Here is a 22,511-nt window from a genome sequence, read left to right as displayed (position 1 = left end):
CCCAATGGCTCTCAGCTGAACTGCTGCTCAAAAGCCTGAATGCTTAACCAGTCAAAAGCTTCTAGCTTCTGGTCTTCACGCCTTATATATCTTTCTGCTTTCTGCCATCACTCCCTGGGATTAAAGGCGTGTGTCACCATGCCTAGCTGTTTCCAGTGTGGCCTTGAACTCACAGAGATCCAGAGGGATTTCTGCCTCTGGAATGCTAGGATTAAAGGCGTGTGTGCTACCACTGCCTATCCTCTATCTTTAATATCGTGGCTGTTCTGTTCTGTGACCCCAGATAAGTTTATTAGCGTGCACAATATATTGGGGAACACAATACCACCACAACCCCATCTCAGAAACGAGATGGAGTGTGACTGAGAAAGACAGCTGAAGTCAACCTCTGGCTTTCATACACATGTCCACAGGCTCCCATGCACCTGCACATGTATCTATATGTACCCACATGACCTTGTTCATACAACACACACACACACACACACACACACACACACACACATGAGTAGAAAATGCAATGTTAACAATCTAGAAGATAACCTTCCCTCTCTAGTACAAGCACTTCTTCTAGAGAAGCCCTGTTTTTTCCCCTGCAGCGACTTATTACTCTCCATTACTGTCAGGTAGTACCGCCTACCATCTGTGCTAGAGACTGATGCCAGGAACAATATTTAACAATTCACAACTTAATGGTTTCCAAAGTTACTTACAAGTCTTGATCTGAGTGGACTAGTAACATAGACTTTTGTCACCATAAAGGAGTGGCCTGGGAAATAGTTGTCATTGACTGCTGCCTCCCTTCGCTTGTTAACAGCTGAAGCTGTAACTCTGCAAACCCTGCACAGCCAGGCGTGGCTTTCGATGCAGAAGTCTTCTCCCCGTGGTAAGATCAGACTCCAAACGTCCTCATGTCCTCTGAAGACATCAATAGGCATCTCGGTCAGAAGCATGCTACAATCAGAGACACAAAGGCCCGGAGGCACCAACTAGCTAGGTGCAGCGAGTGAGGGACAGGTCAGTGTCTGAATCTTTATTGACTTTTCTCAGTTGGATCCTTAAGGAATCCAGATTTCTAAAGGCCAAGTTCATTATGTTCCTCCATTAGCTGTTGAATTTTCCACTTTAACATTTTTTCCAAACATCAGTGGGCCACACACTTGACCATTTGGAGGGGGAAAGCTAAAATTATTGAGCACCCTTTACATGCCAGGTATTTTGCAAGTTATTTTATTTTTTCCCTAATTTGCAATGGTTGTGCAAGGTTAGTATTATGAGTTATTTCTCAGGATATGAAACTTAGAGAGAAAAACTGTTTACCTCAGACACCTCTTGGAAGGAATAAAGCTTTGATGTAACTCTAAAGTACCCGTTATTTCCCGTGTCTCGTGTTTCTTTGGTAGGAGCTATGCTCCTGCCTCAATCCTCTTTGATACAGCACTGGAGGTGGAGTAAGGGTGAGGGTGAGGGTGGGGTGGGGTGGAGTGGGGTGAGTGTAGAGGTGAGGTGGGATGTGTTCTCAAGTAACCAAGGAGCTTGAGCCTTAGTGCTGGTGGACACAAGGCCTTCAACATAGATGAAGACCTTGAGATTTCAGCATAAATACAAGACTCTCAAAAGGATGTCTGTTTTTCTGCAGACATAACAAATGGAGCAAGGATCGATTAAAAACAAACAACAACAAATCAAACCCCAGACCTATAGGGTTTTCTGTGCCGAGGTGCTAGACAAAAATGTCTCTACTGAGAATGAAAATCCCAAGTTGTATATCATGTAAGTTCAAGAGTTAGATTTATATTATACCACCCAGGAGCTGCCCATCCAAGAAATTAATCTAAAGTGGTTGGCGATTCCCTTGGTGCACTTAACAAGTATAAGTTCAAACTCTAACAAAGCTACATAAAATTTCCATGAAAAGAGAAAAACAAAAAAATATGGAAATGAAGATGCCATGTAGTGGGGTTGCAGAGCCTCGGGGACTAACTTAAGGGGAAGTTAGAGCCTAGAAAAGGTGTTTGAATCAATTATTCAGGATATAGTATAAATAAGTATGTGGGGAATTGGAGAGAGGTTGAAAGACTTGGAATATACCATGAAAGGTTTATTCAGCAGCATTTCAGGAACTGAAGAACAGAGGAGATAAGACGGGAAATGTGGTGATCGAGGGTAGACAAAAGAAGGATTAAAATCCCAATAAATCCTCCAAGAATAAGTGAAAGGAAATATCTGAATACATACTCAAGAAATTACAGACCACAAAGATAAATTCTTAAAAATAACAGCAAAGGAAAAGAAGATAGAAAGTCAATGGTGGTGGAGAGATTAAAACACGGAAAACCAATTTAGATGACTACAGATTTCTCAAAGTCGACAATGGAAGCTGGAAGTTAATGGAAAACTAGCTTCAGACAATTGTGAGAAAAGTAGCTGTAGGCGTGGACCGTTGTAGCAGCTAAAGTGTCATTGAAGAGTCATGGTGACACAAAGACCTTTTTAAGAAAAGGATTAAAAGAGATATTCATTGCACCCCCTACAAGGCACTAGTAGGGGATGAACCAGAGAGAAGGAAGCTGAATCCAGGCAGAAGGGACACACTGACAGAAGAACAGGGAACTAAGAAAATGGACCATGAGAATATCAGTAAGCTTTGACTGTCTATGGTTTTGAAATATAAAGCTACTGATATCTCACTTGGGAGAACAAAATGTTTAGAGAAAACCATTGGAGTATCCATATTCATATATCCTTACTTTGTTCAGAAATAGAAAATGTAATATCCAAATTAGTAGAGAAAATAATAATAATAATAGAACTTGGTTTATTCATGGAAGATAAGAAAAAAAGGGAAGTTAATTAAATCAAAGTAAGCAGAAAAAAGTTAGGTGCTATAAATTTATCTCTGTAATCATAATAATTATACTCTAGACTTCTGGGTTCATAGTGCTTTTTAATTTACAGTTCTTAAATAGCAATCTTGTGTTACAACAGTTATAGCTAGAGCTTATGAAGGTTGAAAGTAAATTGATGGAATAAATAGGTATGTGGTCGTATTTTTCAGGAGCTATGTATTAGTGTCTGCACACTAGCCTTTTAGGCAAGGTGAATTTCTGAGGACAAGAGGCACTCATGTGTGATGGTGAGATCAGAACTTTCTAATACCAAGGCTCTCTATGCTGCTCTCCCTTAACACAATGTGTGAAATGATCAGTTGAAAATCCCTATAGGTAAAAAGTGTAACACACCAGAGACTAAGAGCCTGTGGAATGCTCAGCTCTAAACGGATATCGATAGCACACCCCTCCTCCTCAGGGATCCTCTTTAGGCATCACTGCAGAAGAGGATGCAGGAAGACTATAAGAACCAGATGCAGTGGACGACTGCCAGAAGCAGTGTCTTCTGGACACAGCTGTAGACGAAATTCTAAACAGTCTTAGTAAATAAGAAACACAGAGCCAAATACAGAGGTAAATAGCCAAAGAGATCAGAGAGTCACAACTACCTTATCTTACCACCTCGCCTCACTTCCCAAAGAGAGTTTCTTCCTGCCTGACTTGTGTTTTTATTGCCTTTCTGTTCTGCCTTCTCATTGGCTCTAAACCCAACCACATGACTTCCTCGTCACTGCCTGTCTATACAGACCTCCAGGTCTCTATGGTTGGTACTAGGATTAAAAGTTCAGGTCAACACGCTTGGCTGTGTCCTTGACCACACAGAGACTCTGCCTGCCATGTGATCGGGACTAAGGGTGTGGCCTACCACCACCAGACTGCTGTTCCTGGCTCAATATGACCTCTGATCTCCAGGCAAACTTTATTTATTAACATACAAATAAAATCATATTTCAGCACAAATAAAATATCACCATACACAGCAGGACAGCTGCACACATGAACTCAAAGCAGTGTGATAGCATGCACAAGCCCCATGCAGACTCAAGCCAGACCAGATCCCAGCATGGAGAGGGAAGGTGGGCATGAAGTCCCATCCCTAACCAAGCTAACTGCGAGCTGCTGGGAGAGGGAGAGCTGGCTTTCTGTAAGAGTGTTGCTGATGATAGATTGGCCACACTCCAGTGTAAAGGCATGCAGCCATGAACATATGGGCAGGACAAATCGGACATCATGGGAGGAAAAAAGAAGAGGAAACAAAGTTGAGTGGGTAGTAAAGGGGTGGGTCCTAGAGGAGTTGGGGTGCTAAGTGTGGTCGAAACCCATTTTATGAAAATCTCAAAGAAGTAACTTTTAAAAAGTAACTCAAGAAACATTGGTGTGCAGGCCTACTGGCCTGGTTTGTGGTTCTAGCTTCAGCAACAGCTGTGCTAGTTAGCTTTAACTGTTAACTTGACACAACAGAGTCTACCCAGAGCAGTGGTTCCTAAGCTTTCTAATGTTGCAGCCTTTAAGTTCCTCATGTTGTGGGGACCCCCAATCATAAAATTATTTCATTGCTACTTCATAACTGTAATTTTGCTACTGTTATGAATCGTAATGTAAATATCTGATATGCCTCAAAGGGTTGCAGCCCACAGGTTGAGAATCACTGACATAGAGGTCTATCTAGCCTAGAGACCACCTGGGAAGGGAGTCTAGACTGAGGGATTGCCCAAATGAGATTGGCTTGTGGGCATGTCTGTGGGAACTGCTTGATTTTTAATTGATGTAGGTGATCCCAGCCCACTGTGGGCAGTGCCATCCTCTGAGCAGATGTTCCTGACCTGCATGAGTAAGCTAAGTAAGCATGAGACTGAGAGAGCCAGGAAGCAGCATTCCTCAATGGTTCCAAATTCAAGTTCCTACTTGAGGACCTACCCTGACTTCCCTCAGTGATAGACTATAATTCTAAGCTGAAATAAACAGTCCTCGCCAAAGCTATTTTTTCCACTCAGAGTGTTGTTCATCACAGCAACAGAGGAAGCTAGAACACTGCCCAGGAGTTGTGTCTTGTCTCATTGAACCTCTTGGTGCCTCAGTCTCCTCGTCTATTAAATACATCCAGAAACAGCTAACCCTCGTGGCAAGGGGGAAGATTAAAAAGCCAATGAAGGATCATCTGGGCCAGTTTTTCAACAGATGTTAGCTTCCTCATACTCTCTTTCTCTCCCCCCCCCCGCCCCCACAGAAACTCACAAAACTTATAACTCCAGAAAGCAAACACCTATTTAGATTTTCAAGTTGCAATCCTTTTTCTTATAAAGAATTAATTAGCCGTGAAATTAAATGTTTATGATTTCACAGAACCCATGCATTGATAATGTTAGAATATGGAAGCGCCTAGTCTAGAGACTCAAAACATTCTTAATGTCTTTACAGCTGATGTTTCTCAACTTGGAACATTTTGAAATTACAATTTATAATTATCTAAAGGGAAGAGTGTGCCTCAAGGTCAATTAGGGAGATCACATGTGGTTGGATGTTTATTCATTCAGGTGTCAATGCTGACGGCTCGGGGAGGGCCTTGCTTGTGAGAGAGTCTCGATACTTGGAGCATTTCTTCCTTGTTTTGAGATTATTATTATTCTGCTCTTCTTCCCACTCAGAGGGACCAACTGTCTGCTTGCTTGGAACTTGGGGGTATCCCAGGCAGCCCAACTTTGGTGCTAAACTTCAGACTGTTCTGGGGAAAAACAGAGTTGTTGGTCACCCCACACACGAATACCCCAGAGCTGATCTGCCAGCGTCCGCCACAACTGCTGGGCCATTTGTGAAAACCCTGTTCTGCCGAGGGTCAGTGTCCCTCGCTGCTGTGCTGGGGGCACACTCAGGGAGGCACACTCACTCAGGGAAGCACACTCACTCAGGGAGGCACACTCATGGAGGCACACTCACTCAGGGAGGCACACTCACTCAGGGAGGCACACTCAGGGAGGCACACTCACTCAGGGAGGCACACTCATGGAGGCACACTCACTCAGGGAGGCACACTCACTCAGGGAGGCACACTCACTCAGGGAAGCACACTCAGGGAGGCACACTCACTCAGGGAGGCACACTCATGGAGGCACACTCACTCAGGAGGCACACTCACTCAGGGAGGCACACTCAGGGAGGCACACTCACTCAGGGAGGCACGCTCAGGGAGGCACACTCACTCAGGGAGGCACACTCACTCAGGAGGCACACTCACTCAGGGAGGCACACTCAGGGTTTGATGGTCACAGGGCTCCTCCTGAGAGGCAGCTTCTGAAGTCTGTGTAAAGAAGAGAAGAGAAATGTCTCCTCTCTCACACCTCATCACCTGGGCACAATCCCCTATCACAATAGCGAACCCTTCAAATGCCTGATACGGGCCAGGGAGACGGCTCAGCAGGCAAAGGCTAAAGGCACGTGCTGCCAGGCCCCCTGGAGCTCAGTCCTGGAACCCACAGAGCAGAAGGAAAGAACTGGCTCCTGCAAGTTGTCCTCTGATTTTCACGTATGTGAGCATGTGTGAGTGTGCCTGTATGTGTGTGTACACACACACACAAAGATGATACTTTAGCTTTAAGTACCTCCTCTTCTCACTTTGTTGCCCAAAACAAGACCCTCATTTTCAGGGCATGGGTGAGGTTACTATTAGCAAGAGAGGATCGGATACCATCCTTTCCCTTCCACGGTCCTTCTCTCATCCCACTCCACGTGTACATTTGTTCAGATGATAGGAGCTCATCCTGAGATGGATGGCCAACCCTCCCCTCCCTGAGTTGTGAGGTTAGAGTCCTGTAAAGCTTGTTTCTATGAGTTAGTGCAGTTAATAATGATCTTGACATTCCTCAGATTAAAGATTAACATGAACAGCTGTCAACCACCAAATTCCACTCTCATGGCACCCCCACTCCTCGCACCCATGGCCTCTTGCTTTACGCTTCTATTTAAACATCTGCTCTGCTCTGCCTTGTCCATGTCATTTAAGAACGTGTCTATCTCCTTTATAAATTGACAGATATTTAAGTGCAGGAGGACCATCTCCCTTACATTTGTATCACTCCTAGAACCTGGGATAGTACTGGCTGCAAAGAATACTCAATGAATATTTCCAAAATTGATGACTTCTTGGGACTCAAGAAATGCCGAGATCAGAGAGTTCTGTTTTAACCTGGTCGATACGCCACTCCGTCGGCTAGAAGACTGCAAGGTCTAGGTTCTGCTGGCATTGTTTACTCTTGCCTTAAATTACATAGACCAGCTCACTTGGTAGGTGGCTCTGGTTCAGAAGACTTGGCAGTGATAGGATTTGTGTATTAGAATAATTAAAAATCCAATTGTTCCAGGTGACCTTTAATTGAAAAATCATTTGAACGTTGCTATTCTCTTACAGAGAGCCTTTGTGGGGTGGTCAGGCAAGCTTGGCTGTGTTCTGGCCTCACTGAGATCATCCTCAGTCTTCGTAGTTGATTCCAGGCTGAACGAGCCTCACAGAGCATCTGCTGTGTCAGGGAAGAAGACGAGTGTCTGTGCACATGGAATGCTGTCCCATAATGCACAGCAGTTCAATTTTGCAGCATGAGAATGAGCTTAACTTAATAGCTATTGCTTAGCACAATAAAAAATGGCCTGGATGACACATAGGATTAATTATAAGTTATTCCACTCTAATTTTTAAAAGGAAAGGTTTCTGTGTGATGTCTCACTGTGCTAATTGTTCTAATGAGCAGAAGAAAAGGCAATAATTTTAGTTGTGACAATATCATAATCTTCCTGCCCAGAACTATGATGGAGGAATAGTCCCCTGAAATGCCTTGCTCAAACACTGTTTTCTTTTATGATAACAGAAAGAATGTATTTTAGTTGTGATGGCATTGCAGTTGACTCCAGTGGTCTCTCTGGAGGAGCAAGGAACTCTTTCTAATGTGTGCATGGGAATAAGAAACTACGCTTGCTTAGTGTTGGTGCATTAGAAAGAGAGAGGAGGAATAATTATCTGCCACCCTAGTCACTCCCCCTGGCATCAGAGGTCCATACAGAAGCTGTGTGCATGGCTGCATCCTGGAGCAGGTACACCAAAATCTTTATTTCACTGACGAAACTCTGGTCTCAAACCAGGGCCGATTTCCTTTTTATGTGGTCCTTTATCCTGACCTAAGGCAGAGGGAAAGAAGCTGGAAGACAGCGAGGCCTCTAACGAGTTGCAAAAGAAGTCCACAGTCCCTCCCTTCCTGAATTAGGCAGTGGAAGTAACCTTTCATTTAGTCTCTGAACTCCTCAGTCTGTCCGTAAGAATGTGGTTCATTTCTGAATGACAAGTCCAGCCCTGAGTTCCTGAAGAAAGAATATTGGCAGGGGGCCCTGGTGTTGGGAATTCTGGAGGTAGAGGGGGTGAGGCAATGCCTGAAGAAAATGTTAGGATATGGTGTGGGACTTGGTTTCATCTCAAGTAGGATTCAACCCCTCAGAAATCAGGGATGGTTAAAACACAATCAAAACGCATATTACTGTCTTTTATCTGCAAGCCCACTGTGATGGTGTGTGTTGTCAGCTGAACAGAAGGTTCTAGAATCACCTGGCAGAGGAGTCTCTGGCCGTGCCCACAGGGATTGTCTTGACTATGCCCAACGTGGTTGGTGCCATTCTCTGGATGGAAGCCTGACCTATACAACTAGAGAAAAGGAACTGAGCACCACTGAGCATTCTGCCTTCTCCTGATCCTGACTGTGGACTCTGACGGGACCAGCTGCAGCCTTGACTTCCCTGCACTGATGGACTGTACTTCGAGTTCTAAGTTAAAATAAACCCTTCCTCCCGTAAGTTGCTTCTGAAGGTATACTTTATCACAGCCATCAGAGAAGAAACTAAGCTGTCCTTTTTATTCCACGTGGCATTTGCTGCTACCACTTCAGCGGCCCTAAGAGGTCTGTCCTGCCTCCTGTGCTCTCCCCAACCTGAGGTGGGTACCCCTCCTTGCTCTAATAAACCAGGTTCCTAATTCCTACGAGGGGGGAGGGGCTATCTCCACCCTGCTTTATTTGTGCCCTGTCAGGTAGATGGTCCAGCATCCTTAAGCCTACTCTGAAGATGGTCAGTAGTCTGAAAAATGTTTGCGAAATACTACTACAGGGATCTTTTGACATGTAGTTTCTCAATTATTCAAGTTAATCATCAGTATATATGATAAAAGCAATTATTGTTTACTGGAGATTGATAACCCAACTCATCAAAACACAATCCCTACCTACCCCACTTCCATGACTGACTTCTAACTTACCATGAATATTGATCCCTAGGGATTATTATCTCCATCTCATGAGTGAGAACTCAGAAGTCCCATGATGTTGGAAGTCAGAGAAGAGAGTCTGAGAAGTCATTGGACCTGGACCACACAAGTTAGGGATGGGGCGTTTCAGTCTTTCTGATAAGATGTGGTGAAGCAGCTGGGAGACCAAGGACTGGGGATGAGTGAAATGTGGGCTATTTGATGTTTAGGTTGGTGGGACAAGAAGTTGACATTTTCCATTAAAATGAAGTTCCTGGATTATTTTTCAATGGCTCATGCATACTATTCCTTTTTTATTTACCTTATGTAATGAAGCCTTTATACAGTGACACATTCTCAGCCTATCTGTGCTGCCAGATGGCTCTGAGTCAACTTTCTTTACATAATACTGACTTTAGTAAACAAAAATTCCAAATGTAATCAGTTAGTAGTGAACACTCATGTTATACAATGGTAAATGCTGACTTAGTCAACCTTTAAAGATTTTTAAAACACCTTCCTTGCATATCAGTATTTAAAGGAACAAAGAAAAATAATGAGGACTTTTTAGAAATTACAGGACAATTTTTATCAAGGAGACTTGCAAATAGCATCACTGGCTGGGGAAATGTGAAAATTATTTATGTACGGAAAATAACAGACAGTCATGTGTCATATATTACAGTCAGTGATGGGCCAATGGGCCGATGATTCCATAGAGACACCACGGTCAATTTAGTTTTTATAAGTACCTTCTACGGATATTGGCAAAATGATAAAAAAAAAAAAATCACCTAAATCTGTTTGTTTTCTTTGCATTTGTCTCTGTTATTAAACATTATTATTGGGTATTTGCTAGCAATTTAAAGATATCACATATGATTTACAGGGTAGAACAAAACACCACTGTGGGATAAGGAAGGCCCATTTTCTTTGATTATGAGTACATTTAAGAATTGAGCAGCATTAATTTTAAACTAAGCCCATGCAAATCAGTGCTTGGAGGAGGAAGTTGAATGACGTTTCAGCTAAGTTAATTAACATGCCCATGTTGTGTGAAGTGATCATCCTGCCCAGTGTGATTCTTACTCATATTCAAAGGGTGACCTCAAATCATGCATAGACTTTAGCTGTTGGATGTGATGTGGCAGCCACCAGCAACACATGCCTATTCAAATGAATTTAAATGACACAGGATGGAAAACTCCACTCCTTATTTACATTAGTCACATCGGGTGTTCAGTCAGTCACTCATGACTGCTGTGTTAGACAGAGGGATATGAGACACATTGACAAAGTTCTGAGACAAATTGTTCCAAGGACACCAGCACCATTTACTCTTCGTGGCCATTGCTTCAATATTGGTGAAACAAACTCTAAATCTGTTGCCTGAGACTGATTATAATTTAATTCTTTCTATTGTGATAACAGATTAGTCACTGAGGAGAAGGCAATTTTGAATGCATGATACTTTATTTAAATACACATATATACAGAGACAATAAGGAAATGATGCAGAATCCAGCCCGGTGGCCGCATGCATTGGTGGACAGGCAGACGGGTATCACAGGATGAGATGAGATGTGGGTGGAAAACAGGAAGAGTCAGGAGAGGGAGTTTCATGTCCCATCACCACATGGAAGGGTCTTCAAGCCTGTAAAACACAAGAAGAAAATCATGAAGAAGCAACTGCTGCAGCTCCCTGGGGTCCTACAAGAGTGAGACACTCCGTCCCGAGCTGCACAACGATCAGAAGCTATTATGAAGCCTCCTGTTGGCACTGAAAAGAAGAAGCCACATGGAACAGCAGCATAATGAAGATCCAGTTCATCAGCTTTTGCCCATGGGAACTGGAGTCTCTAAGAGAGTACTTAGAAGGCTCTGTACTTATCAAAGGAGCCGAGGGACTCCACCGTATTTCTGAAGATCAAAACTATAGGAATCATGTGAAACTCTAACAAGAAGGTTAGTGTGACTCAACTCTGAATATGCTACGGTTGTTTTCCAGCAAGCCTTTCCGATGGAGCAAGACGCTATTTATTAGACTATAAAGGGCCCCCTTTAATAAAACAGCATTCACAGGCAACTTCAAGGCTATCAACTTTGGTCTCCTTCTAATTGCACATGACTGAGTCTGTCAGTCAGGGTGCAATTAACTTTATTTCCTACACTAACTGTGCAGGCGGTGGAGTTCTAAGTAGGTCTGGATCATTATTTCCAGAAGAATAATAAGTATACATAGCCTGCCCTAAACTTCTACTGTGACGAATATCCCATGCATATCAATGAGACATGAAAAGATGCTTATTGCTTAGTCTCAAAAACAATGCTTATGAATTCCCTACCATTCTCGAATTCACTGCTTAAGTCTAGGGTGATGCTTCCAGGGACAGAAGCCCTGAACTTTATTCCAGTTCAAATGATTGTTTGCCTCAGAGAAATCATCTGGCCAGTTGTTTCCTAAGAGAACTGAAAGAGCACTGAGGGAGGGTGGGTGGTCCTTCTGTCACCATGGGTTCTCCATGGAGAACTTCCATGCAGAGGGACCCTCCAGTCATACTCACTGAGCAAGCACACTGGTGACCTCTTCTGGGGAACATGGCTTCTGATGGTGTAGAGTTCTGGGCATTAGGGGAGATAGCTAGCTACTAGGGATACATAAGAATGTGTGTTGAGATCTTGCAGGAGGCAAGGTCCACAGAGCAGTTTCGGGGTTAGGAAAGTGGGGGCAGATTCTGCCTCTTTTAGCAGTACCGCTTTTTTGTCCAGGAGCCACCTGCTTAGCCCAATGGTGAGCCCTTAGATTTGGGCAGACACCTGTCTCAAGAACTACACGTACTCCAAGAAAGGTTCCAAACGACAGATATGCACCTAAGGATAATATGTTACCCAACAGTGATTCTTTGAATAGAACAAATCACTGTATCGAACCAAAATATATCAAAAAGTAGCCAGGAGTATCTGACTTATCTCCAGTAAAGCCAGGAAAGGCAGAATCAAACACATGACGGATGCAGGCTCTAGAACATTTGGGCATGCCACCCAATGTATGAAAACTAGATTGTTCCGCCCAAATAGATGACTGGTCATTTCAATTTGAAGCTGTGGGCTTGCTCTACGCTCCCTTACTTCTAACAAGGCAAGACATTCTATAGAGTATCATTTCAAGCTAGAAGTCATATTTAGGAAGGAACACTAAATAATATTCATTAGAAAGCAATATGCCCGGGAAGTTGAGATTTGCCAGTGAATGCATGAAAAGCAAGGTCTTTTCTATACGGTTTTCCACCCCCATCTCTGCCCTAATCCCTCTTTTCTGGATTCTTCCATCCTAATGTTCACATGGACTCCCAACTTCTTCAGTTCACCTCCCCTGGTACCCCAAGCTCTGTAGCAACGTCTCCATCCCAAGCCTTTCTGTACCTTGTTCTGGGGACGTTTTCTGTGCTTTCTCTCATTAAGAGGTCTGAAATCAGTGTCTCAGGGCTGGATCTCTTGCCATATCTGAAACAAGAAAGTAAAATCAAAGTTTTATAAAGTGAGCTGAGGGTAGCCATAGAGACTGTGAGGAGAGAGGAAGAGAGTGTCGGTCCATCTGCTAATGAGTATTCTCAGAGTGTGAAGCATATGTCGTCAGGAACTGTCATAACACCATACACATGCACACATATACATATGCTTGTTCATACACAGGCTGCTGAGATGGAAAAGTGTTTGCCATGCGAGCCTCATCACCTGGGTTCAATCCCCAGAACCCAAAGAGGAAATTGAGAGCCGACTATGGAAAATTACCCTCTGACTTTCACGTGCAGATGTCTGCATGCATCCACCAACACCAACACAAATTTCCTCTCTCATCCCAAACAATAAAGAAATACAATTTAAAAGTTATACATATTTAATTTTCTGAAGCACTTCACAAATATTTTATTTTTGCAGTTATACCATAATTACAGCATTTAGTCCCTTTCTTTGTCTCGCTACGAACCCTCCCCTGTAGCCTTCTCCAGTTCTATTTCAAATTCATGGACTCTTTTTCCCTAATTGTTATTACGTGTGTGTGTGTGGGGGGTATATTCCTAAATATATAAATACAACTATAAATACACAACATGCTTAGTGTATATAATGTTCCTTGTATGTAGGAGAGATAATTTTTTACAACTTCATGAAATTAAAAACACTAAAACATATTAAAATGTTTTCATAATCAGTTGATTAGCTATAGTTCTGATGATTCACAACAGTTTAAATCTTAACTAGAAGAAAATATAGCATCACAGAAAGAGTCCCAGAATAATGATGCTTGAGGCCCACCTGTGTCTTTGAATCTATTTGTGCATTTGTTAAACTGAAATTGAGTCATGAGCCCTGGTTAAATCTGTGTCTGTGGAGAACTAATGTGAAGTTGTGCTGGAGAGACGAAGCATCGCACTAATGTGTGTGGCTGCTGCCCAAGTGTGTCTGTCCATCCTTCCTGCTCCTTCCTCACACCCCCATCACCACTGCTCCTTCCTCACAGCTCCATCACCACTGCTCCTTCCTCACAGCTCCATCACCACTGCTCCTTCCTCACACCCCCATCACCCTGCTCCTTCCTCACAGCTCCATCACCACTGCTCCTTCCTCACAGCTCCATCATCACACCCCCATCACCACTGCTCCTTCCTCACAGCTCCATCATCACACTCCATCACCACTGCTCCTTCCTCACAGCTCCATCATCACACCCCCATCACCACTGCTCCTTCCTCACAGCTCCATCACCATTGCTCCTTCCTCACAGCTCCATCATCATACTCCATCACCCTGCTCCATCATCACACTCCATCACCACTGCTCCTTCCTCACAGCTCCATCACCACTGCTCCTTCCTCACAGCTCCATCACCACTGCTCCTTCCTCACAGCTCCATCATCACACCCCATCACCACTGCTCCTTCCTCACAGCTCCATCACCACTGCTCCTTCCTCACAGCTCCATCACCACTGCTCCTTCCTCACACCCCCATCACCCTGCTCCTTCCTCACAGCTCCATCACCACTGCTCCTTCCTCACAGCTCCATCATCACACCCCCATCACCACTGCTCCTTCCTCACAGCTCCATCATCACACTCCATCACCACTGCTCCTTCCTCACAGCTCCATCATCACACCCCCATCACCACTGCTCCTTCCTCACAGCTCCATCACCATTGCTCCTTCCTCACAGCTCCATCATCATACTCCATCACCCTGCTCCATCATCACACTCCATCACCACTGCTCCTTCCTCACAGCTCCATCACCACTGCTCCTTCCTCACAGCTCCATCACCACTGCTCCTTCCTCACAGCTCCATCATCACACCCCATCACCACTGCTCCTTCCTCACAGCTCCATCACCACTGCTCCTTCCTCACAGCTCCATCACCACTGCTCCTTCCTCACACCCCATCACCCTGCTCCTTCCTCACAGCTCCATCACCACTGCTCCTTCCTCACAGCTCCATCATCACACCCCCATCACCACTGCTCCTTCCTCACAGCTCCATCATCACACTCCATCACCACTGCTCCTTCCTCACAGCTCCATCACCATTGCTCCTTCCTCACAGCTCCATCATCATACTCCATCACCCTGCTCCATCATCACACTCCATCACCACTGCTCCTTCCTCACAGCTCCTAACATACCCTGGTCTTATTTTCCCCATCTGTTGGAGGCACAAATGCCTTCCCTGAAGTGTGAAGATGTCCTGCTGGCCTGCAGGAGTATTTCTGTGGGCCCTTCTCCTCTGCCTATAGTAGGAGATGGTAAGGACAATGTAGGAACGTGGGGTTACATTTATCTCTAAAGGTAAAATAGATTACCTGCTTCAGAAAACTGCTAAAGGGTTTGACAAGTTGATAGCAAATTATATGACTTTCCCCTTTCTCAGAAAAGGCATGAGCACCAACAGCCACGCCATGTCCAAATGAACACTTTGCCTGGCCTGGATGGATTAACAAATAGGTAGAACAGCTGGACAAAGCTGACAGATGTTTTTCTAAGTGCTGACCCAGCACAACTAAATTCAAATGCTTTGGTGAGACTTCTTATCACTCCTTTGCAAGGGAAGTAAAAGTGAAACAACTCTCTCTTCCTCACCCTGCTCTCTCTTCCTCACCCCGCTCTCTATTCCCCACCCCTGCTCTCTCTTCCTCACCCTGCTCTCTCTTCCTCACCCCTGCTCTCTCTTCCCCACCCTGCTCTCTCTTCCTCACCCTGCTCTCTCTTCCTCACCCTGCTCTCTCTACCTCACCCTGCTCTCTCTTCCTCACCCCTGCTCTCTCTTCCTCACCCCGCTCTCTCTTCCTCACCCCGCTCTCTATTCCCCACCCCTGCTCTCTCTTCCTCACCCTGCTCTCTCCTCCTCACCCTGCTCTCTCTTCCTCACCCTGCTCTCTCTTCCTCACCCTGCTCTCTCTTCCTCACCCCGCTCTCTCTTCCTCACCCCTGCTCTCTCTTCCTCACCCTGCTCTCTCTTCCTCACCCTGCTCTCTCTTTCCTCACCCTGCTCTCTCATTTCCTCACCCTGCTCTCTCTTCCTCACCCTGCTCTCTCTTCCTCACCCCGCTCTCTTCCTCACCCTGCTCTCTCTTCCTCACCCTGCTCTCTCTTCCTCACCCTGCTCTCTCTTCCTCACCCTGCTCTCTCTTCCTCACCCTGCTCTCTCTTCCTCACCCTGCTCTCTCTTCCTCACCCTGCTCTCTCTTCCTCACCCCGCTCTCTTCCTCACCCTGCTCTCTCTTCCTCACCCTGCTCTCTCTTCCTCACCCTGCTCTCTCTTCCTCACCCTGCTCTCTCTTCCTCACCCTGCTCTCTCTCATCTCTTCCTCACCCTGCTCTCTCTTCCTCACCCTGCTCTCTCTTCCTCACCCTGCTCTCTCTTCCTCACCCCTGCTCTCTCTTCCTCACCCTGCTCTCTCTTCCTCACCCTGCTCTCTCTTCCTCACCCTGCTCTCTCTTCCTCACCCTGCTCTCTCTTCCTCACCCTGCTCTCTCTTCCTCACCCTGCTCTCCCCCCCCCCCCCCCCCTCCTCTCTTCCTCACCCTGCTCTCTCTTCCTCACCCTGCTCTCTCTTCCTCACCCTGCTCTCTCTTCCTCACCCTGCTCTCTCTTCCTCACCCTGCTCTCTCTTCCTCACCCTGCTCTCTCTTCCTCACCCGCTCTCTCTTCCTCACCCCCTCCTCTCCTCACCCCGCTCTCTCTTCCTCACCCCTGCTCTCTCTTCCCCACCCTGCTCTCTCTTCCTCACCCTGCTCTCTCTTCCTCACCCCGCTCTCTCTTCCTCACCCCGCTCTCTATTCCCCACCCCTGCTCTCTCTTCCTCACCCCGCTCTCTCTTCCTCACCCTGCTCTCTCTTCCCCACCCCTGCTCTCTCTTCCTCACCCTGCTCTCTCTCCCATCATTTGTTACCATCCACCAGAGGCAGTGGCTTGCACTTGGCCATTCTGCCCTTCAGTCAATCTTGCTAATTCTCACACTTTGGGCAGCGAAGCTGAATTCATTCACCCTTGTCATGCTCCAGTGAGCAAAAGGGCTGGATCTCCCCAGCCCAACCCTTTTCCAGTCAAAAATCTACCAGTGTTGTGACAGCTTCTGCCTGGTCATAGATTGCAGGGTGGCCAGGCTCGGGGCTCTTTTTTCTCTAATTGTGGATTATCAGTCCTCTCTGTAATAAGCAAGCTTCTGAAGAGTTTCTAAGGCAAAGATTCTCAAACATGGCTTCGCCTTGAACTCACCTGGTGCGCTTTGAAGGACACCAGAAAGCCCAGATCCCATCTCAGAGGGCTTGATTTAGTCGGTGAAAGTGGAAGCCAACTCATTCTGTTTTAAAGTTCTCCATGTGATTGTCATGCAAAGCGAGGGTGGAGAAACACCAATCTCGGGGTGCACTTCTCAACTGCTGCAGTACTAACACTTGGGGGAAGAGGATTCTTTGGGGGAGGGAGATGTAGGGGTGGGGAGCTGGGCTGGGCATCCTGGCATGTTTAACAGCATCCCTGTGGGCTCCACACTAGATACCAGTAGCACTCACTCTGGTTGTGCCAAACAGTCTCCCCCAACGTTGCCCAATGTCCTAGGGAGTATAAAATCCACGCCCCTCCCCAGCTGAAAACCACTATTCTAAGGAACCATATTAACAAGATGTGATAGATCCACAGACTTAGCATAAGAAATCTGGCCTGCAGAAACCATGAATCAGCAGCACGCACAGCCATGGGCAAACAGCTACAAACAGGACCGGTAGGAGGAAGGAAGAGAATAATACAGATAAAGCAGTCACAAATGCCATGGTGGATTTCAAAGGCGTGGACTTCTGCCTGTCAATCTTTGGGGGGAAGTCCATGAGTGCACAATGGAGCTTCTAATAGTTTCCAGGGAGTAGCTTTATTACCAAGATGATAGAAGAAACGGCCTTAGTGGCCAGCTCACTCCCATCCAACCTGATTCTCTTCCCATGACGTGCAAACCCTTTTCCCTATTTTTTCCCTTAAACATAGCAGAAATTACATTGAATGTGATGGTGTGGCCCCATGCAAGGAAACTCAGTGGAGGGTCCCAGTCTATAACTCTAAGAAAGCTTTCTTGAAATGCCCTTAGGTTTATGAGCTGCAAAGTAGAGACAGTTAAATTCACTTCAGAGTTTTGAGGAAAAGACTGAATGAGATGGCTGGGAAAACATGAAGTGGGATCCTTCTATGCAGTGTAGCAAAGCTAGAGAGCAGCAGTCTTTACCAAGAAACATAGATGTTGTATCTAAATAAAGTTTTTTTTAAACATGGCATCATACCAATTGTGTAATTTTTTTTCTTTGAGCTGTATGGAATTTAAAAAAAAATTGAAATCATTGACTTTCTAGGAAGTCTATGGAGCTCAAAAACACAATTGCTTTTTGCTAGTCAGAATTATCAGATTTCAAAAGATTATGAGTCAGTATTACTTAAGTGATTCTGTATACATTGGGATTGTTTTCCCCAGAAGGCTTCCAGAATGTCGTATACCTTTCTGATGAAATTAAGAGTAGGCAGTTGTTTCAGAAGCATGACCCCATTGTATCCCACCTAACAATCCCCTGGGTCGTGAACAGTTTAACCTCTGGCAGTTTACCACACATAATTGAAACATGCTAAGTAAAGAACATTAATGCTTCCAAAGGGCTTGCCTGTATAGTTCTTCAAGGTTCTCGGTAATTAAAATGTGTTGTGAAATGATTTAGAACCAAGACCCACCAGTTTTGCAAGCTAAGTCCTATATTGTTTTTAAGGTAGCTTGGATTTGACTTGGTTACTTTCTGGGCATTAAAAATAAAGTTCACCGTCTCTCAGGTCCCAGGCAGTCAGAGATATATCCACTAGAGTTACTAATCTGAAGGCTTTTGCTTTGTTTTGCTTCTTAATAAGGCAAACATCCAAACACTTTCTTTTCAGAACTCAGTTGCTATAAAATGGGGAAAGTCGGCTTTTTAAGACCAGCTAGGAATTCTCATTGTGGGGCTGAGATGGAACCGAGGTTCAGTTTGTTTTTTCCCCAAAGGCTGCCACTCAGTTTGCCCAGGGCAGGATGGAAGGTCTCAACCACCTTTTTGACAGCTGGGCTGTGTCCTTGGTGCTTTGGGTGATGGTTGTTTACTCTGGGTGAGGTTCCTTCTTCTCCCTACACCATTATCCAGCTAGCCAGCTAACACCTGCGGCAGGGGCAGGCTCTCTTCCAAGGATGGTGCTGGATAGGTCCCCAACTGATGTAAAGCCAGGGGAAAAAAAGCCAGGAGAGGTGGGTGGGAGACAGACACACAACCCAGAGGCACTGAGTCATGGGCTCAGGACTTGGAGAGGAACTAGAGTGACAAAGAGAAAGTATCCAGTTTGTGTAGTATGTTCCCTACTCACGCATTTATCTAGAGCTGAATTTATGACCGATCTTGCCCTACCCCGGGACAGAACGAGGGAAAAAAAGAAATCATCCCTGTTGTTCAAGGTCCCCAGAGGCTCAGTTGTTCTGGCCTGGAGCTCCAGGTACCAGCCGGCGGATGCACCCACCTCTGCCTGGTGATCAGATTGATGTAGTGTCGTAGAGCCGAGTAGTATCTGGCCATGTCCTCCGCTGGTGCATCCTCGCCGGGATTGTCGGGCTTGGAGGGGTATCCCTCAGCCAGCACGCCCAAGCAGACAAGCAGGGACAGAGTGAGGGTCAGTCCACACAGCCCCATTCGCTTGCTACCTAGCATCTGCGGGTACAAAAGGCTCAGACTTCGGAATGCCAAGGATGCTCGCCTGTGTCCCAATTCCCATTACCACTCTCCACTCTCGTCTGTTTCCATCCCAGACCCCAGAAAGAAGCCCTGATTTGGCACGCGCCACTGCTTTCCTGGACCACGTTCCCTGACCCGGCCCCTCCGCTCTGCCCCCATATTCCATGAAACTTCCCTCCAACTCTCCCGGTGAGAGGCAGAGGACGGAGGTCCTCTAGTTCAGGTGCTTGTAGAACAGAACTTTAAGTTCTGCCCTCTAAAGAATGACCACTTTTCTCCTCTCCTTCCTAAATCACCCTTGAAGGAGAAAACTTTCTTCTGGGTCACTTTTGATCTCTTTCGCGATAGGCGCTGTGACAGTCAGATCCCCAGGGTGTGGGAACAGGGCTTGGAAAGGGGGCTCACAGGCTCAGTTCGAATCCTGGAGGTTACAGGGAGCCAGGCTCCCGACACCAGGGCCAGTACTTGGGGAACCTCCCTCTAAGCGCACGCCATCTGGGTTCCTGGTTGCACCCGCCCCCGCAAAAAGTCCCTTCCCTGGGATAGGAGCCCCCACGTTCTTCTCCATACCCTCAAAAGATAAAAGGGATGGAGGGGGACGCCCAGCCAGTGGAGTCCCGGGGAAGGGCAGGTGGACAGTCGGACCAGAGTTGGTAAGTGGAATTTAGCCGCCAAGAAGGGCTGGGTGTGAAGCTGGCAGCCGGCTCAGAGGACCCGCTGCTGGGCAAGTTCACGGCGTCTGAGAGCCCGTGCTCCTGTCCCAGTGGGTCCTGGCACTCACCGTGGCGGGCGGGCTGGCGTCTCTGCGCGGCGAGTGCTCTGCTGTGGGCGCCTCCGTGAGGGATGAGAGCCACCGGTGGGATGCGGAGAGCCGTCGCCAGCAGGCTTTTATGGAGCGCCCTCGCCGCGGCAGGAGGGGCCTCGGGGCAGTCACGCCCGGGTGACTCCACCGCCACTTCCCGCCCCACCAGCGGGGGAGGAGGCTGGAGCCACAGCCGCTCAAGTGGCTGGCGTCTGTAGCCACCCACACACCAACTCTCGGCGGGGAAAAGGGAGCAGCCAAGAGCCAGGATCCCTTGGCGCCCGCTCTCCTTCCCGTCGAGTCCCGCCAGAGATGGGCGCAGCGGGGACGTTCTCCGTCGCCTGTCGCGGCAATTGCCAGCCCTCTGGGCGCGGGTCTGTAGGGACCGGAATCCTGTACTTGGGGAGCATCTCTGGGGTCCGCGCGACAAATGTGCGCGCTTGCGGGGGGAGGCAGCCGAGCGAGGTGAGGTTTTTCCCGCTCCCGGAGCAAGTGGTAGCGGATCCCCGAGTCCCGTGCTGCAGGGTCCCCCAGCAGCTTCCTTGGACTTACTGCCCCAGTCTCCCCAAAAGGTAGACCCCTCCCCCTGCACTCGCCCCAACTCTGAGAGCCAGACCCGGTCGCAGCCAGAAACTCCCCAGAGGCCGCCGCTGGAAGCCCGAGGTCCAAGGGGCTGCAGTGGTTCCAGGGCTACTTTGGAAAGTGGCAGTGGTTGGAGGAGCAGACCCACCTCAGACCCCCGCGCCCCTGTCCGCTAGTCTTGTGAAGTCCTGAGTATGCTTTGTTAACGTCTGAATGAGTACATGCTTTCGGATTGAAATGAACCAGATTAAAAGACCAATTTTATCAGTGTGCCCATCGCGTTAAACCTGTTGAATAAATATGAACGATATTGAAATTATTCTTACAAGATGGGCATTTTACACGGTACGGTTGAGTTAATGCCCCTTGGAAGTCTGAATCTAAGTAAAAACGGTACGTTGCTAAAGTGGAGTTTATGCGTTATTTTAAAGCTAAAATAAATGATTTAGTTCAAGTGCCACTTTGTATGTTGTTTAAACATGCTAAATTGTCGTTTAGAGACAGACAGACAGACAGACACACACACACACACACAGTGTATGATCAAATGATAATTTTGAACACCAACATCCTCGCTGCTAGACGGCTACACTTTCCATATCTCCAAAACCTGCACCAGGGTTATAAACACCGGGCTGTCAGGGCTGCTCACGGGTCCACATGACGACCTTTGATAAAAGAGCAAAGCATCCAACTCGGCCCTTCTGATAAGGAGGAAGGCACACGCTTGCTGTTCAATAAAGTAATCTTATTTTTGCAGTGAATCAGAGATTCACATCGGTTAAAACCTGGATTTAGCTGGAGTGGCTGCATCTGGGAGAAAATAAGCCTAAGGGAGACACCTCTTTAGATCAGGGGGCTCTGTGGGAATCTGATTAACTTACTTTATACTGATGGTGCTTGAGAACAAGAACTTTTCCCTGCAGCGTTTGCAAAATGAAGTCCAGGGAGGGTGTGCCCAGTATGCCTCTCTTTATGTCCTGTTCTCTTCCTCATAGTCCAGGCTGCATCATTTGGCCTTGGGCTCTTAACACGCTGCCATTCCATCAATTAACCCCTCCCTTCTGTAGTTTCCGGTAACCATCCTCAGCTCACAGAAACAACCCCCTCCCCGACCTCAACAAACAAACGTCATTCAAAGCAGTGGCTCCTAGCTGCTGCTGGGTCTCTCCTTTGTTTCAAAGTCAAGTTTCTTGATTTATTTATGCACATGATTATTTTTTTAGTAGCTTTTCTGAAATATCATTAAAATATACTAAAAAGCGTCAAATGTTTGAAATATACCAATATGTCCACAATGCCATAAAGAACATAGGTAAATCACCCCTGGACCTTTGTGAATGCCCTGACCGTCCTCCCTCCTGCCCTCCCTCCTGCCCTCACGGCTCCCTTCCTCCCTTCTTCCATATATCTATTTTCTGACACACAGAGTTGTTTGCATTTCTAGACCTGTATATAAGCCCAGTTCCAAAATAGCTTCTTGCCTCTGCTTTTCATGTTTTTTTTTTAACCTAGCATCCTTTGTCTGAGACGCACCCAAATATCAGCAGCACATACTGTTTACTGTGGGTACGTTTTCATTCTAAGATATACCTCGACTTTCAAAACGCAACTCAGCTTCTCCTAGACCCCCAATTGTGTCCAGCTTGGGCTGTGACTAACTCTGTAAGGGCATTGATTG

The 22,511-nt window shown here is 46.5% G+C and overlaps 1 protein-coding gene across 1 annotated transcript; it reads right to left on the bottom strand.

The window, feature by feature from the left end:
- Window positions 1-10,619: 10,619 nt before the first annotated feature.
- On the bottom strand, window positions 10,620-20,335 carry Npy (neuropeptide Y). Its single transcript, XM_028892643.1, has 4 exons — window positions 20,228-20,335; window positions 19,235-19,422; window positions 12,589-12,669; window positions 10,620-10,819 (listed from the first exon to the last, which is right to left on the bottom strand). Exons 2-4 carry the CDS (start codon window positions 19,420-19,422, stop codon window positions 10,795-10,797), a joined length of 294 nt encoding a protein of 97 aa, XP_028748476.1. The 5' UTR covers window positions 20,228-20,335; the 3' UTR covers window positions 10,620-10,794.
- Between the last annotated feature and the right edge of the window lie 2,176 nt (window positions 20,336-22,511).

The sequence above is a fragment of the Peromyscus leucopus genome, chromosome 3 (assembly GCF_004664715.2).
Source record: "Peromyscus leucopus breed LL Stock chromosome 3, UCI_PerLeu_2.1, whole genome shotgun sequence".
Taxonomy (NCBI): Eukaryota; Metazoa; Chordata; class Mammalia; order Rodentia; family Cricetidae; genus Peromyscus; species Peromyscus leucopus.
Note: the sequence above shows the minus strand (reverse complement) of the source record. Positions and strands in the feature narration are given on the sequence as shown.

Excerpts from the sequence above, each read along its gene's own strand:
- Npy (XM_028892643.1), bottom strand. The coding sequence starts at position 19,422 with ATGCTAGGTAGCAAGCGAATGGGGCTGTGTGGACTGACCCTCACTCTG. Across the intron at positions 12,670-19,234 it reads AATCTGATCACCAGGCAGAG|ATATGGCAAGAGATCCAGCC; the intron begins GTGGGTGCATCC and ends TTCTTGTTTCAG. Across the intron at positions 10,820-12,588 it reads GAAAACGTCCCCAGAACAAG|GCTTGAAGACCCTTCCATGT; the intron begins GTACAGAAAGGC and ends TGTGTTTTACAG.